The sequence below is a fragment of the Silurus meridionalis genome, chromosome 6, assembly GCF_014805685.1.
Source record: "Silurus meridionalis isolate SWU-2019-XX chromosome 6, ASM1480568v1, whole genome shotgun sequence".
NCBI lineage: Eukaryota > Metazoa > Chordata > Actinopteri > Siluriformes > Siluridae > Silurus > Silurus meridionalis.
Genome location: NC_060889.1, coordinates 20,873,868 through 20,892,708, shown reverse-complemented (window position 1 = coordinate 20,892,708; position 18,841 = coordinate 20,873,868). Strand labels below are relative to the sequence as shown.

The window sequence follows — 18,841 nt, the reverse complement described above, 5'->3', positions numbered from 1 at the left end:
TTGTGTGGTTTACTTTATTTCATGATCATTTTCCGTTTTTTGTGACAGATGTTGGCCCCGTGCTGTACAGAGGTAAAACATTCAGAGTACATTACAGAGGCACAGTACCATTAGCTTACAATCATGTACATATATCTCTTTATTGACTATTATTAACAATATAGTTATCGGTTTAGTATTTTCCACACTCCAGTGAGAACACCTTGTTTACAGACACTCCTAAATCTGATATACTGTATATATAATATTAAGCATATATCAAAAATCTAACTTTAATTAAAGTGGCTTACTCACTAGTCTCTAAGGCTGAGGACTAGTACAGATAGGAGGAAGTTGCATCATCTAAAGGCTCTCATACACACTAGCATACATGGTCTCTCACACACACACACACACACACACACACACACACACACACACAGACACGCAAACTAAGGCAGCTTTCTTAGCGTGCTGTGAAGCAGATAAAAGTCCAGGGGCAAAAGACAGGATAATGTGATGATATACAGAGGTGCCACACTCCTATGCCTTTTTTGTGAGATTTACATGTATATTATGAACAACAACCGAGCTTCAATGAGAGAATGCAAGTCGATGTGTTGTGAATAATGAACAGCCTCTATTAATATGAAAAAAACATGTTAAAACACTTCAGACACAACACAACAAATCATGCAGGGATATCTGAATGAGTCCAAGCAAGTAACAGTCATCCATGTGGCTGAATGTGAAACACAGAAAGACAGACCTTCAGTTTGACCTGCTCTATACAGTACGTCACAGTGGGTCCACGTGAATTCTCCTTCACTGGGTTGTTCTTTGGTTAACGTGAAGGAGACAAACTAGACGGACCACAATGATGCTTTCTAACTATTGAATGTTTAGCGTTCTGTTCCCGGACGGATTGTAGTTTTCAGCTAACATGAATAAAATGGTCCTTTCTTGTGTCGTTAAACACCGCACAGTAAGCAGGAAGTTATCTTCTGAGGCCAGGGGACCAGATTTCAAAGGACAGGAAGACATCTGTTATACAATCAAACAATGATAGAATCACGTAGACACATCTCCACAACCACAATGCAGAAATCAACTAAATGTGAGAACAACTCCAGTGAAAAGAGATTCTGAATGCCGAGTAGCTGCCTAGCGAGGGTCATCTGGAGCGGGGATCTTCTCCAAACTCGGCTCCACACCCCAAATCTCACGAGCGTACTGAGAAATGGTCCTGTCACTGGAGAACTTGCCACAGCCGGCAATGTTGTGGATCACCATCTTGGTCCATTCCTTAGTGTTCTGTTCAGAGTGTACAATTAGATCAGCTTTAAATGTATACTGATATTTATATATAAACCCAGACAAGCCTAGACACTGACAGAAAGACAACAGACCGCATACCACAAGTATGTAAGATAATCTCCCTCGATTCTGGATATAAAATGTAATATGTTTTGCACAGACAAATATTATATTTCAGGTTGTTAAGTACATACATGGAATCAATCACTGTTCTAAATTTCAAGGTGCATTTGATACACTGGAGACATGGTTCCTCCATGTGGTATTATTTCTAAAAGTGTATTCCATTTCTATCTGCTTGTATTTAGAGCAGTGGTTAATTGGTTTTTTTTATTAATGCTGTGCACGTACCTTGTACAGAGCATTAACTTGCTCCTGGCATTTAATGTATTCCTCATAGTCAGCGAATACTTTGAACCTGCAAAATGGAAGCGCAGGGAACACAGACAACCCTGTTATGGCCATTCAACAAATCATTTTCATGTGACAAGAACAGGGAGAAGAAGTTTGAAAATTGATAATGATGATCATAAATGAATGAACATGCCAGGGCTTGCGTCTAAAATACAGTATCGTGTTAGTCACTCACAGTCATAAGCATACAACATGATTATTCGAAGCCTCTTCTCGTGTAACAACGGTGTCTTGTTTCTGGCTGAGGAGTAGGAATTTCTTACCTGTCATTATTCATGAGCATGTTGACGATGTCTTTAAAGAGGTCTGGCTGACTGGGGCTGAAGAATCCTCCGGAAATTTGATCAATGGCTTGCTTGAGCTCTGGGATGCGGTTGTAATACTCAGCAGCATTGTACCTGGAAACACAATTGTATTGGAAAATTCTGGAATGAATATTGCATTCAGGGCAAATTCTGCTGTATTTATAAATATCTTTTATCTATGAGTCACGTTTCTATTAGAACATTTTTTGCAAAATGGGATAAAACCAGAATGGGAACATCTCTTCACGACAATGTGATGTTCAGGCTAATGCACAGAATTTACAGTTTGAATAATTGATCACAGTTAGGAAATGTAGAGTATCACTGCTTGTGCACACTGTTTAATAAACTGATTTAAAGCAAAGGCCATCTTCACTAAGACTGAGGAGTATAGAGAGAACTTTTAGTTTAGTGAGATTGACAAGTACATAGGCTATGACTCCTTTACTGAGAGACACATGTACAGAGGCCACATTCCCTTCACTGAGAGTTACTATTACAGAGACCATGCTTTCTTCACTGACAAGTTGTGTCAGACTTTAGTAAAGCAGAAACGCCTGTATACACCCAATCATGCTTTCCTCCTATGCACTGTGACTTGTTTGAGTATGTCTTACTCATGAAGGGGTTGGCATTAACTTCCCAGACTTATAAACCACATTTTACCCTTTTTTATCCATGGCTTCGACATCGTCTACTCTCATGCCAAAGATGAAAAGGTTTTCCTCTCCAGCCTCCTCTGCCATCTCCACATTGGCTCCATCCATAGTGCCAATGGTTAGAGCGCCGTTCAACATGAACTTCATATTTCCTGTTCCAGAAGCTTCTGTTCCAGCAGTGGAGATTTGCTCAGACAGGTCAGCTGCTGGGATGGCTAGACAGAGGAAGTACAGAAGCAAAAGACAAGGCAAGAAGAAAGGAGTGGTAAATTAACTGTGGGACAATTGAAACGTAAACATTCTGAAGTTATAGTAAAACCCACACCTTTCTCAGCCAACGTAACCCTGTAGTTCTCTAAGAAGATGACTTTAAGGCGGTCTCCCACCACAGGGTCATTATTCACCACCTCACCAATGGATGTGATGAGCTTAATGATCATCTTGGCCATGTGGTAGCCAGGAGCAGCCTGGTGTAAAATGCAGAATACATTATTTATTAACATGGAACCTCTGACTATTTAATTCAATCCACTATTGAGAGAAAAAAATGTTAATCTAATTGAGCCACATACACAACAACAAAAAAATAAACCAAGCAAAATACTCTTACCTTTCCTCCAATCATAATTGTCCTGGGTGTCCAGGCCTTGTTGGGTTCCTTCCTGATGCCTGCATAGTGACACATTAGTGTTATTTAAGCTCTGAAACAAGGTTTAGTTGATTAAAATGTTTAGTGGTGTGAAATGCAGGCAAAACTAATTTATCTCAATGAATATACCCACTATTAGGCTTGTTTAATATATATATATATATATTTTTTTTTTAAATGGGGAGAAAAATATACAAATATGGAGTAAAATATAATATATTTTATATAATGTTCCTGACAGTCTGGTGGAAAATATGTATGCATACCTCACATACAAAATTAAATACAGTAATCCCCCGTTTATCCCCCACACGTTCCAAAACCACCCGCGATAAACTGCCATAAACCGACGCCACCCCAAAAATTGTATATTTTTATAGTTTAAACCGTAAATCATCCTCCCACACACTTTGAACACACACAAAAAACATTTGCAAGAACATTGCGAGATGAATTTTGTGTACATTCGTAGAAGTTCAGTTCACTGTATCACATTTATAGTGAGTACATGTACTGTACAGTGTTAACATTTTACTTCATTTTATAATTAATAATTCTATTTGTATTAATACATTTTATTTTTGCAACATGAAACTCCAGTTTTTTGGTCTATGGTGCTATCTGTGAGAGACGGGGAAAATCAGCGAAACAAAATAGTTATGTGGCAAAAGCAATTCCGCGATAAACCGGGGGGATCGAGATTCGCAGTAAAGCGAGGGATTACTGTATAAAGCAGGAAAGAACTCTGAATACAGACAGAGCAGATAAACCAGAGTGAGAGAAAGATTTTGCTTTTTGTTGAACAGATAAGACACGTTTTTTCTATAATTTGGTTGGAAGCTGATCAATAATCAACATTCACTTTATATAACTTGTGAAGATGTTGAGACTGATGAGAGGTTTTTTTATACATTTTTATATTTCATAACTGTCTTCCATTTGCTAGATTTGTTGTCAAATGGCATAGAGGGGCAGATCTACTTTGTACTTATATAACATAGGACTGTGGATTAATTGACATCTGCATTTTTTCATAAATGGCCTTTAGATTGACACTCAAGACATATAAGGTGTTAAAGTATTGGTTACAGTAGAGAAGGTAAGGTTACAAATATAAGGTTACACACATATATACATATTAGTTTACATACATTGGTCATTTGAATAATGAATGCTTATACTTGCTTAAACTTTAAATTAAATTGCTTAATATTTTTATATATTGCAAACATTATTCACAAATTTTCTTCCGGAATATTGTCATGTCACAGTGAGGTAAGTCTACACATATTGTGTATTATTTTACAATGTGTTGTATGAAATGGTGTAATTACGGTTGTAGTAAGTGATGATGTGCAGGCAGTTCATCAGCTGCCTCTTGTACTCGTGGATCCTCTTCACTTGAATATCAAACATAGAGTTTGGGTTGATTTTCACCTTATAATAGTCTTCAAGATATGCAGCAAATTTCATTTTGTTCTCCTGCAAAATTAAGAAGGCCAATAATTAAAACAGTGCTATGTGAGGTAAAAGTTCCTCAGAAAAGCAACTTAATGACTATATTTTGCTAATATATTTAAGCTATATTTTAATAAGAATGCTGTGGGTTTTCTACTAGAAGTATAAATTCCCAATTTTACTATACCTATACATTTATATAGGCCAATAGTGGCTCAACAGAGGGTCTGTGCTAGGTCATTCCACCACTGCTGGGCTCTTAAACAAGGCACGTAACCCTATCTGCCTCAAGAATGCCATATCATGGAAGTCCGACCCATCTTTCCAACAAGTTTAAATATGCAAAAAATACTCTGTGCTCTAACTTGTATGTGATAATTAAATTTTGTTCTTGTACCAGACTAGTCTGATACAGGAACCTGATTTAAAGAAAAATAGTGTCATCAAAATTCGAAGGATCCAGCACGTACACAAAAAATACTATTCAAAATTTGCTGATAGGCAATGTTTTCCACATCTTCTGTGTCTCAGTACAGACTATACAGAGGGTGAGCCTGAGTCGTCTCCTCACCTGTTTGATCTTGGCAACGTCTCGGATGAAGGAGTCATCATCCACAAACTCCAGGAGTTTCTTCAGCTGATCCAGATCACGAATGTAGTCCTCACCGATGCGCTAAAGTGTTGTACAAGCATTTATCTCCTGATTCCAGTTACAAGATACTGTAGATACTGATCTAATAATCTTGTGAAACACTATACAAAAAATGGGAACACTCTTTACATGGTGAAATGTTCTGCTTTAACCATGGAAATACGTTTAAATATGTTTTAGACTATTTACAGTACCAACAGAGGTGAGGGGGAAAAATCACATTTCACTTCTCCTATTTTGACTGTGGTACAGACAATTTGAAATCTCATATCTTAAATAATTTAGTATCTAATTACAAACTGAATGAATTAAACCAAACAGGATGTCTGTTTTGCTCCATGTATGCAAAGGCTTGTGGACACCTGACTAAAAGTTTCATATGTGATTTTTGAACATCCCATTCAATTTGTATTCTCCCTCTGCTGTTATATTATCCTTAACTCCTAAGGGAAGATGTTCCACTAGATTTTAGAGTGGGCTTGTGGAGATTTGTGCTCATTCAGCCATAAAGGCATTAATAAAGTCAGGTGAGGTTTCAACCCAAAAGTGTTCAATATTGTTGAGGTTAGAGCACTGTAGCAGGAAGATCATCCACTCCAACAGATGTAAACTATATCGTCATGAATCTGGCTTTGTGAACAGGGGCATTGTCATGCTGGAACAAATTTGGGTCTCCTAGTTCAAGTGAAGGTAAAAAATCGAATGCTAGTGCACCGAAAGGCAACATAATTGTGTGCCTGTGACTGTTCAACATTGTGGTAACAGTTTGGGGAAGAACCACATATGGCTGGAAGAGTCAGATGCCCCAGTACTTTTGTCAATATCATGTAGAAACCAACTGCAATTAGCTAACAAGGTTTTCGACATCTTTAAGCAGACTATCTGTTTTTAACCACTATATTGGTAAACTGCCCCCTTGCAAGAAGATAGCCAGAAATTCCATGTCATCTGCATGAATGTTTCTTTTTTGTTTCTTCTTTTTTTATGGACAGAAATGGGCAGAAACTCAACCTAGAATTTAGCCGATGGATTTTCCCAGACCGCTTTATCCTCTTATAAAAGCACTGTGCTGAAAGTAGGGCAGAGTTTTCTTCTTGTAATCCTCTGCAGTATCATCTGTCACACACTCATTATGTAGATCATTCATGTGTTTATTTTTGGCACCTCTTACCTCAGCAATGACTTCCGCCAGCCCAGGGTTGCACATGACCAACCAGCGGCGAGGAGTAATGCCGTTGGTCTTGTTTTGGAACTTCTGTGGGTCCAGTTCATAAAAGTCTTTGAACCTGGATACAAAACGCTGTTTTTAAGGACTGGATACTTAACTAGATATACTTTATAACAAATATTCCAGCATACTGTAGAGGCAAATTAAGGTCTTTATTAATTTCAGCTTCATATTTAAGTATTTCAGGATTCCTGCATGCTCCTTAGTAAGTCATTACCAATTTAAAATCTTTTTAACACATGTACAGCTGCTAAATCCAATCCTGCATGTAGTGTTTAACACTTACACTGTGTTTTTGATGATTTCCGAGTGGATTCGAGCCACGCCGTTCACAGCATGAGCGCCAACGATGCACAGATGAGCCATGTTGATCTTCTTCAGGCCTCCTTCTTCAATCAGAGACATGCGCCTCAGACGGTCGCTATCTCCAGGGAAGATAGTGGCGATTCTCTACAATGAGAGAGAGAGAGAGACCAGTTAAAGCGATAGATATACTGATTTACTGCTCAAATCAGTGGGATTACAAGAATAATTTAAAGGACAACCTTCAGCATCAGCTAGAAGTTAATCCTAAACACACATTCACATTCTGAATAAGGAAACTTAGAAACTTAGAAAAGTTTATTAGAGGGACAGCACATGTAGGACGTTTTGGAGACAAGGTGAGGGAGGTGAGATTGAGATAGTTTGGACATGTGCAGAGGAGGGACATGGGATATATCGGTAGGAGAATGCTGAGGATGGAGCTGCCAGGAAGGAGGAAAAGAGGAAGACCAAGGAGGAGGTTTATGGATGTGGTGAGGGAAGACATGCAGGTAGTTGGTTTAAAAGAGAACTGGCGGGTACGGAGATGGATGATCCGCTGTTGCGACCCGTAATGGGAGACGCCGAAAGAAGATCAACCTTAAACAATTTTTCGATACCAAAACTCTACCCTGAAAATTATGTGCAATTTATAGACTATATCTACTGACTGCTTTCATTCAGTGCATACTTTACATACACAATATGGACAAAAGTCCATAAGATTCCATAAGACTCATATGTGTTTCCTGAACATCCCATTCCACATTTAGTCCCCATTTTCTGTGGCAATTATCTCCATTCTTCAGGGGAGATGATACACTAGATCTTAGAGTAGTTATGGAGATTTGTGCTCATTCAGCCACAAGGACATTAGTAAAGTCAGGCACAGATGCAGGGTGAGGAGCCCCAGGGGCAGTCAGAGCTCTAATTCCAGTCGAACCCATATATACCACAGCTTTATGAAGGAAAAATTAAATGCTACTGCATCCAAAGACATCCTATAAAACTGTGATTAAAACTTAGTGGTAACAGTTTGGGGAAAACACATATATGGCTTAAATATTCAGGTGTCCCAATACTTTTGTCTATATAGTGTATTTTATGCCAATATTTCCATGATTTACCGTAAAAATGGAAAAAAATCAAACTGAATAATATTTCACTGGCAAACAAACTCCTTATGAATAAACATGATTTTAATAATCACATTATATGATCAAACTCAAGTTACACTTTCGATGTTGACAAGCATGACCTGTGTTCATTTCGTCTTATCAATGCCTATAGAGGAAAAAAGACCCTATTCCCTATTGCTCCATATGTTTTGAATATCAGGACTATATCCAGCTATGGGGGTTTTCAGATGCACATGGAAATGCAAAACGCACCATGTGATGTGGAATGACACACAAAATTGATGTTACTGATGTGTAAATACAGATATCTCTGCAAACCACACACTAGACAAGCAAAAAGACTGCCAATACATCGTCATACCATTCATTGTCCATCTGAGTTTTAAAAAAATAATTACGCCATAGAAATGATTTGATGCAGAAAAAATTATTGTGCATAAACAATATAAATACAAGACCCCTCATCAATACATTTGCAGAACCATGTCCTAGAGTTACATTTTATAGTCTCTTGTTAAGGTATGCTCTCTAATCTCCTGTGGTGTTCCAGGAACAGGTGTCCCCTTCACTTATTTGCATACAGGTGAAACCATTTGACTAATCATGTGACTTCTGATGGCAGTCAAACGCTTCTTTGGGGGTTACAAATAATTTTGTGAAGAATGTAACTATACTGATTTTCCTCTCACTTTAATATTACGGGGTATTTTGTGTATATTGAAGACATGTACAGTTGGGTCCAAAATCTGAAACTGTACTAAAAACTTGTGCTACTCAAATTTAACCAAAAACTTTTAGAACATCAACTTTCCATACATTCAAAGTTTAACATTCATATTAAAAAGATCTTGCACTGTTTCTGGGTCTCTATTTAAATGTTATTAACTGATATTGAGCATGTGAACTGCTTTATTCACACATTGTATACTAACTAATACCATGGATTTCTATCTGTTTGTGACAGGGTTTGTTCACATCAGCGAGGCTAGGGTTTCTGTCCATCTGCATAATCTAAACAGCATACAGCACATTTGTATAAATGTGGCATACAAATCTAAAACCACAAAACCATAGAAATACCAGGTGTAAACAGGCCCCAAATGTACCTATGATTCTGATAATACTTATTTACAGTAGTATAGAATTTAATATAATAAACAGGATTTCTCAACTGACCTCCAGGTGGCGCTGGTTGATCTCGTAGATAATATCCAGGTGGCGAGGCAGGAGGTTCTGGAACAGGTCGACAGGCCAACGCTCCAGAGCTTCTGGAAGGACTGTGTGGTTAGTGTAGGCACAGGTACGCACAGTGATGTCCCATGCCTGCAAGAAAAGGAAATGAGAAGAAAAAAAATATGCAGTATTGTATTAAGTTGGGTATAAAACATGACAGGGGTTTGCTGTTATAAATAGAATTAACAATAAAGTATTGCATTTAGGCTAGCATTTGAACAAAATGTCATACTTTTTATCCATTTATAGCTATGTTTATTGGTGTGGAATCTCCACGACCCAAGTTTTTTTCTTTGTGTAAAACCAGGGCTAGATGAAGTGGAGTCCATGTGAATTACTATAGAAATGTATTAGATTCGTAAACTTATTTATAACCTCAATCAGATTTGATATAAAATAATCAATATATAGATCTGAAAAATAATTAAGAGACCACTCCAAATTTTTCTTAAATCAGCATCTTGACATGTATGGCAGATATTCCAACACAGACACAACTCATTCTGCTAGAGTACTATCGAAGGTGATCACTTAAACCAAATCTTATTTAACACAGAAAAGTATAAACCCACTGCTGTGGTCATGACTATCCTCCGGCAGTAGAAGCAGCTGGATGGCAAAAACAGTGCTAGTTGTACCTCAAAAGTAACTGGAATCAAATAATGACTACTGACATGCCAAAAGAGCTGAAAAGAAACATTTTGAGTGAAGAAAAGAAGGATTCAATTCTGGTTTTACTGGCAAAAGAATACAGAGAGCATCAGGTTGCTTTCATCTCTACAATTTTAACAAGAGCGTTTTCATAAAAACAAGGTCAAGCCGCAGACATTTGGGACAACAAAGCTACAAATCGCCACTGACCGGGATCAACGCCAACTCATTCGAATGTCACTCAACAACAAGTGACCTTCAAAAAGAATGGCAAATGGCAGCTGGGGTGAGGTGCACGGCAAGGACGGTTCGAAACAGGCTCCTAGGGGCAGGGCTGAAGTCTTGAAAAGCTAGAAAAAAAGCCCTTCATTAATGAGAAGCAAGAAGGAGCCAGGCTGAGGTTTGCAAAAGACCATATGGATTGGACCTTAGTAGAGGATTGTAGTAGGGTCATCTTCTCTGATAAGTACAACTTTGCCCAACATCTCAATGTCTAGTGGTTAGACAGAGACCTGAAGAGACCTACAAGCCAAAATGGCTTGAACCCATTGTGAAATTTGGTTTAAGATCGATGATGACCTGGGGGTCCTTCAGCAAGGCTGGAATCAGGCACATTTGTCTTTGCAAAGAGCACATAAATCAAGCAACATTCACGGTTCACAGAAGAACACTTGCTTTCTTCTGCTCTGACAATGTTACCCAACTCTGCAGATTGGATTTTGCAGCAGGAAAATGCACCATGCCACACAGCCAGATCAATCAAGGTGTGGATGGAGAACCACCACATCAAGGCCCTGTCATGAACTGCCCAATCTCCCAACCTTAACCCCATTGAAAACCTATGGAATGTGAGCATGAGGAAGATGAATGGTCACAAGCCATCAAACAAAGCCGGGTTGCGTGAACCTATCCATTAAAGATTGGTGGAGAGCATGCCAAGATGCATGGAAGCTGTGCTTGAACATCAATATTGATTTTTAACTCTTGAAAAGTTAAAACATTACTGTTGTATTGTTTAAATATAAATATCAACTTGATCTCTTTGCATTATTTGAGGTCTGAAAACTGCAGCTCAGTCATTTTCTGCAAATAAATGCTCTAAATGCCAATATGTTTATTTGGAATATACCTATTTACCTATAAATAGTAAACCCAGAGAAACTGATTATTTGGTAGTGGTCTCTTAATTTTTTCCAGAGCTGTAAACTTGTAAGAGTTCCCTGGAAAACCAATTTTAATTGTATTTAATATATTAAGAAAACAGTGTACTAGACATCAGCATACTATATCCCAGGACACTTTCTCCTCATCCAGCAGGATCCTCATCAGCTCAGGGATGGCGAGAGCTGGGTGTGTGTCATTCAGCTGGATGGCCACCTAAACAGCAAAACAAAGAATGACAGAATATCTCAACAAAGGAAAATCCCATAGAAATATACTGCTTTATTACACTGAACTGAATTACGAGGACGCCTTACACTCAATGTGTTATTAAAATGTTCTGTTCTTTCTATTTTTTAATGCCATTATCAATCATAACACATTCACACATGATTAGTCATTAGGTGTTGATATCCTGTTTGTTTTCTTATTAGTATATATTGAAAATTTTTAACACGCTGTATGAGCATTTCTGATTACGCCTCAATGACTTCAAGGGGAAAAAACCAATGGAAATAGAAATCTAATAGTATTTATTGTCATTTTCGGAAAAAACGCTTACATCCATAAATGTGAAAAACACTTTTATCCAGGGCAAAATACAATTACTACATTTATACAACTGAGGGATAGAGGCAACAATGGCAGCTTGGTGGTGTTGGGATTGGAACTCACAACTTTCCAGTCAGAAAAACAATTCAATTCAATTTATTATTAAATGACGTGTATTAATCCCCCATGAGCAAGCCTGGGATGACTGAATCGAGGAAAAACTCTGAGATGGTATGAGGAAGAAACCTTTAAGAGGAACCAGACTCAAGGTAGAACTTGTCCTCATTTGGGTGACACCACGAGTGTGATTATAAATCATTAAAACAACACAAATACTGGAGAGTGAGAAATATCATGATTGTGTGATTATGAGTAATGACCTTTCTAAAATCTTACACAATCAGTTTTAGTGTAACCAGGTGCTCCTGAACAACTCATCAATTAGCTCAACATCTGAGATCATTATGGATTTAACACCATCATTTAGATTATCCAACTTCTCTATGCCAGAGCCTTTAAATGTTCAATGATGGCAGAAACAGCAGATGTAGAAAGTTATTTTCAATTTAATATCAACTAAACATCATTACAGTCTCTTTGCTATTTGTCAGGATTTTGGACTATGACCACATCAGCCCCCTCCATGTCACATGTCCTTCACACATTACTAATCACCAAAACCTATTCTGTGTTATCACTAATTCACACTCCTACTTCTGCTTTTTTAATGTCTTTGTCAAGCTTATCTCGTTTGTCCTGTGTATGTGTCTTGTTCCACAGCCTTGCATGTTTTTTGCCTGTTTTATATTCAGTGTTTATAGTTATGTTTCTTGCTTTACGGTTTTGGTTGATGCTTTGTTACTTGTTTTCTCATTTCTGCAGTTGTATCCGCCATCTTCTGTATTATGTGACATCGTATTTTTGGTGCACTTTTGGTTTTTTTTCAAACTGCTGCTATCTTACATATCGTGTTGACATCCAGAGCATTTGGTGAATCCTTACCTTTTCAGGTAACTTGGTCAGATCTGTGCGCACCAACTCTGTCGAGCCGAACTTAGACGCCTTGAAACGGCGGATGATGTCCTGGAGAGTAGCAGCTACCACAAAGTACTCCTGTTTAAGACGGAGCTCCTTCCCCTCAAAGAACTGCCAAACACACACACACACACACACACACACACACACACACACACACACAAAGGAAACAAAAGCAAAGCCACCATTTACTAACATTCGCATGAACTTCAGTGAATATATATTACTTTATATTCATGTTTATTGTTTTTTTTTATGAATTGAATTGCTAAATTAAAACATTGAACTTACATTGTCATTAGGGTAGAGCACACGGGAAATATTCTCCGCCAGATTCCTGTCTAAAACAGCCTGGATGTAGCCGCCAACATTAACTGTTAAACACGGAGTGTATTATTGTGTTAAAAATATATAACCTTCAGATTCTATTATCCAAACTAGAATGTGTATATCATGATTAAAAATATACTTATGAATAAAAGCATCTAAATGAAGTGTTGATATTTAATAAATGGACAATATATTTAGTGGTTTATGATGAAGGACTCACAGTCCTTGAGGTTAAATTCGCAGGGAGCTTTTGCTGACCAGAGTCTCATGGTGTTAACAATGTTGTTTCTGTATCCAGGGACTGGAGTGTCATATGGCAGGGCCAGAACCACCTGTTCAAACAAACCGTCTATTGTTTAAAAGCAGATTCTTGCAGAACAAACACCAGTCGATTAATCCAAGATGATGATTATGGCACTTCAAAACACGTACAAATTTGTGAAAAGAGGTCGAATAAAAATTCTAGTAGCTTTCCATAAACATCACAGGTATAATAAACTATCAATATATTCAAATAATGTTGTAGTACATTCAGAAATTATACATGAAAAATATATGATATAAATTTATTTATATATATATATATATATATATATATATATATATATATATATATATATATATATATATATATAATTTTTTTTTATATATATTAATTTATGAATTATATATAAACATGCATTACACTTTGTCTTTATTGTTGTTATTAGCTTACAGTGCATTCTGCTAGAAATGCCTTATAAACATGCTATAAACTGTCTTTTATTGTATAATTGCATATAATTACAATGTAAATACATATAAATATCTGTATTTAATGCAACATTTGTGCATGAGAACAGGCTTTGAATGTAATTAGTTATAAAATACTTTATTTTGCATAACACTAGTTTGTATAGGGAGTCCAAACATCAAACGTCTGTCAGGTGGCACCGTATATACTGTATATATTCCACAAATTAGATACAGTGCTGCTACATTTGCATTTATGACATTTCACAGCTTGGTGGTGCTGGGATTCATAACCTTCTGAGCAGAAGTCCAACATCTAAAACACTGAGTTCTTGCCTACCTGGGCTACATAATATTGCAGAGCAGCAAAAAATGTAAAGCCCTGAAGTGCTTTATTAGCATCTTAATCTTAAAGTTAGCTGTGTTAAAGGTGAACCTACGTGTGCTGGTTTTGTTAGTTCAAATAGATAGAACTTTATTTTTATTTTATAGCACAGGTACTCAGCATCGAAATGCAGGTTCACATCTACCAGAAGTGTAAATAGTAGCACTGTGCAAACTGACAAGTGCAGATAAATATGTACATATATGTACAACAAATAAATATAAATACTACGATGTAAAACAAATGTACAGAAGCTGTACAGTAAAATATATATATATATGTATATTTATTTATTTATTTATTTATTTTGCTTGTTTTTTTATTTTTATTTAAATAATTTATAGTTTAATATCCTATGATCAACATGTGTGTAAGACACGTGGAGAAGTATGAGATACATTTACAATATATGTACATTGTATGTACAATGGTACAAAAATTATACACTGATTAAACAAATGGCATACAGATATGCAAATCTAGGATATGCTGAGTTAATAATTATATACAGTTATAATTATACAGGGAAGATACAGAATGTACATGTTGGAGCAGAACTTCATAATGATTACTGGCAGTAAAACTAAAGCATTAGTAAGCCATCAGCGTCCTAACGGTGTAGTGTGGAGTTCAGAGAGTTGAGTGTAAACACTTGTGTACACGGTCTGAAAGAATTCGGTCAGTTCTTCAGAGTTGATGACATTCATTTTATCACTAAAGCATCATTACTAAACATGAGTGTTTATTCACCTAACAATACTAATACTTATTTAAATATGTGTCTTAAAGACTATGAGTTTAAATGTAGTTTCAACATGAAATGCTTGTTTTTATAACAGAGTTTTCATATTTAAATAGTTATATATCTATTTAAGAGTGTGGAGTTAATTATGTGGAAGGGGGAAAGATTGTGAATGGTTTTACTGAGGTTATAGCATGAGACACGTTTTAAGCAAACAGAAATATTTGATGATCAGAACAGGACAAGTATTGATTATGTTGCTACCTGTGTGTCCACCCATTTGACTCCATCAGGGTGATGCTCCACTCGGCCGTAAAAGTGCACAGGGCGCATGTACTCGGGGCGGGCTTTCTCCCATGGGTTACCATAACGCAGCCAATCATCTGCCTCTTCAACCTGTCAGACATCAAATAAAGAATGTGAAACTGCTAAATCAGAGGTCTAATAACCTTTGACAGTATATTACTGTTTATTCCCGCTCTTCCTGTCTCTCTCACACAGTCACTGACCTGCCAACCACTGGCAATTTTCTGGTTGAAAATGCCAAACTCGTAACGGATTCCATAACCATAAGCCGCCAAGCCCAGAGATGCCATAGAGTCAAGGAAGCAAGCTATTGAGGATATACAGAAAAGAGAAGACAATTTTTTTTTCGTGCAGTTTCATGACAAACTGAATAATACTGCTCCTGATAATATTATTTAATAATATTGAAATCCAACCTGCCAAACGACCCAGGCCTCCATTACCCAGACCTGCATCCTCCTCGATGTCCTGCAGCTCCTCCATATCCAGCCCCAACTACAGGGAGGATAAATTTAAAGAAGCATAATCAGTTACATCAAAGATACCATCCTTCCTGAATTCCATTATTTCTCATTTTTCGAAAGGGCACACCCTTTACACATCATTTGGTTAAGCCTGCATCACAGTGCTCTCCAGTAGCGAAAAACTATTAGTTTATGTTGCAGATCTCACCTGATACATGGCCTCGTCGCAGGCGCCCTCCAGGGCCAAATTTACCATGGTGTTCTGCAGGGTGCGGCCCATGTAGAACTCCAGAGAGAGGTAGTAGACACGCTGAAGACAAGACAGACGGACAGTGTATATTTAGTATGAATGTATTTAGTATTATATACAAGAGAGGCCGTTTTAAAGATGAAAGAGGCACAATTGAGATGGTTCGGTTATGTACAGGGTAGGGATGTGGAGTGTATGGGTAGAAGAATGCTAAGGATGGAGCCACCAGGCAGAAGAAACAAAGAGGAAGGCCAAGAAGCAGGTTTTTGGATGTGATGACGAAAGACATGCAGGTGGTTGATTTTAACCTCCTAAGACCTGAGCTTTGATTTGGCTTGCATTTTAGATCCTTCCAGTTATTTGGGGTTAGGAAGAACCAATAATTATAATAACCATATATTTTCTTTGAACATGAAGCTCTTCTTGGAAAAAAAATTATGTCACTTATGTGGACACTCGGTCTGTATCTACAGAAAACAATAAAGACACCATTGTGCACAATGTCCACGTATGTGGACACCCAGGTCGTAGGAGGTTAAAGAGACAGATGTAGAGAACTGAGTGATATTGGGACAGATGATCTGCTATGGAGATTTTTTTTTTTATCAATTTCCCATTTTTTTTGCCATTTACATTTATGGCATTTGGCAGACGCCCTTATCCAGAGCTTCTTACAACTGAGGTTAAGGGCCTTGCTCAAGGGCCCAGCTTGATGATGGTGGTCCAATGCCTTAACCACTGAGTTCCCACCTCTCCCTAATGGTAAAAGAGTAAACATCTGGGTGTCATAAACATCTTGGTCTGTTTTCACTTTGGCTAACAGTATCCTAAATAAGCCACCATTTTCACTCTTATTTTTTACAAAAGAATTCAACAAGCAATTGGAAAACGGTTTGTGTTCACTTCAGACAGCTTTCAAAACGCTTAGGTTGCCAGTAAGATCAGGCCTGCGAGGGTTAACTGCTCTGCTGCCGCACAGAGGTGTGTGTGATGAGTGCACAGTGTAGGTCAGTCGGGCCTGTGCGCTTCACAGTCCTTCACTGCAATCTGTCAGCAGGGGTTTTTTTCCTCTGTATCACCTCAGATTACACTCATGCGCTGTTACTGTCAGGAATGAAGTAGTGAGAACAACTGTGTGTGTGTGTGTGTGTGTGTGTGTGTGTGTGTGTGTGTGTGTGTGTGTGTGTGTGAAGGGGAGACCTGGCATTTGTGCTTGTGTATAAATAACTCCATTGGTGAGCCTCTGTAAAAGGTCTTACTGTCTTTGTGAAGAGGCCAGACATTCATCGTGAACAGTCCCACGCCTATACACACACCATAGTGAACACCATTACATGGCAGAGACTTCAGATGGTATTTTTTTACCAAAGTGGACACCATTTCTTTAATATGCAAAAAATAGTCAGACGTTTTAGGATGCGAGCCACACCACAGCCATCCAGCTTAGGTTCTATTGTGAGAGATGCATTTCTTTGATTCTCTCTCAGGCCTTCCTTTCAGTCCATTACTGCAAAGCATCAATCCTCATAATGTACTTATGTAACCGGTTGCCAGATTGGCTTTTTTCCCCCAAGCATCTCCATCCCATTTATACTCCATAACCAATCTACCTTTTCCAGAAGAATTCCTTTATAAATAATGTAAAAAAAATATATATTCTTTTTTAATTCAGGGTAAATAAAATTTTACATTTGAGTTGAAGTTTTTGCTCTGCTGAACACGGGATTTCAATCTGGCAACACAGGGACAGCCGATATTTAATGAAAATGTAGTCGGAAGGGTATTAAATAAATGCTTTTTTTTTCCCGACATTAAATACAACACACACACACACACACACACACACACACACACAATCAAAAGTCTTGCTATCCTTGAAATATGCTTCTACTAACATCCTGATGGTGTTGAATCGTGTTATAATTCATATATATTAGGTTTATAGATTAAAAATAGAAGCCTAATGTTTAATGTTTTTTCTGTATGGGATCTATGAAGATCCTATCTAAATGTCACGACAAGGTCAAAGCTGTGTACGCTTATTTGGTCGCCACTAAGCTCTAAATGTACGGGAGACACACACACACACACACACACACACACACACACACGTAAATATATATATATAATATGTCCTCAAACAGACACTGCGCAAAATGGCTACGTGCCGACCAGCACACTTGCATACTAAGGAGTAGGGACCAGTGGGAGTAATATGCGCGTTGCCATGGCAACCATGGCGCGTACTACGCAGTATGCGAGTGCGCGTTTCGGGATCGAAGGCGGAGGATCCGTGCGCTTACTTTCGGGTCGGTCTCGTAGTAGTGCTGCTGCGTCCTGATCCACCTGCCCACCAGGTGATCCCGAACGGTGTTGGCCAGCGCCAGGTAGTAATCCCTTTTGGTGGCCACATTGCGGTCCTTGACCAGAGTAAAATGCAGGTGCCGGTTGAAGTTGGTCTTCAGGTCGGCGACGTTTTCCACCCCAGCCAAGCCGCGCACCGAGATCTGCTTCCTCCTGTCCTGGTCGCTCAGAGGCTTAGGCATGTTGACAACGCGATGAGAGACTAGATTACAGAGAAGACACCGAGCTGCAAGGACACGACGCTTTTATTCTCTCTCTCTCTCTCTCTCTCTCTCTCTCGGCTGCTGCTGCAGAAGCATTCGGCTCCCTGAACCGACTCTTTTAAGAGAACCGACTCCCCCCACATTGTATGTAATGTAATGTGTCGAATAATAATATTTTTTTTTTTTTTTTTTTTAATAAAGCAAACAAATGATTGGCAGGATTTTTACACATTCAGAAGCACCCTTGCAAAATTGACAATTGTTTTATTTTTTTTTTTTACATGGATTTTATGCAACCTAATGCAAATGAAAGCTAGTCTTTCGTTTAGA

General features: G+C 38.0%; 1 protein-coding gene across 1 annotated transcript; it reads right to left on the bottom strand.

Annotated features, from left to right (window-relative positions):
- Window positions 1-18,598, bottom strand: pygmb (phosphorylase, glycogen, muscle b). Its single transcript, XM_046851990.1, has 20 exons — window positions 18,248-18,598; window positions 15,903-16,004; window positions 15,647-15,725; window positions 15,434-15,537; window positions 15,189-15,320; window positions 13,286-13,397; window positions 13,027-13,109; window positions 12,703-12,846; window positions 11,272-11,364; window positions 9,280-9,426; window positions 6,948-7,111; window positions 6,605-6,719; window positions 5,353-5,454; window positions 4,658-4,805; window positions 3,285-3,343; window positions 3,000-3,141; window positions 2,682-2,889; window positions 1,974-2,108; window positions 1,648-1,714; window positions 1-1,293 (listed from the first exon to the last, which is right to left on the bottom strand). Exons 1-20 carry the CDS (start codon window positions 18,488-18,490, stop codon window positions 1,144-1,146), a joined length of 2,529 nt encoding a protein of 842 aa, XP_046707946.1. The 5' UTR covers window positions 18,491-18,598; the 3' UTR covers window positions 1-1,143.
- Window positions 18,599-18,841: the final 243 nt, after the last annotated feature.

Bases quoted from the DNA above. Each gene is read 5' to 3' on its own strand.
- pygmb (XM_046851990.1), bottom strand. From the start codon at position 18,490: ATGCCTAAGCCTCTGAGCGACCAGGACAGGAGGAAGCAGATCTCGGTG. The intron at 3,344-4,657 runs GTAATTACACCA...GTCACTATGCAG, and splicing joins CATCATCACTTACTACAACC to GCATCAGGAAGGAACCCAAC. The intron at 3,142-3,284 runs GTAAGAGTATTT...ATTTTACACCAG, and splicing joins CAATTATGATTGGAGGAAAG to GCTGCTCCTGGCTACCACAT.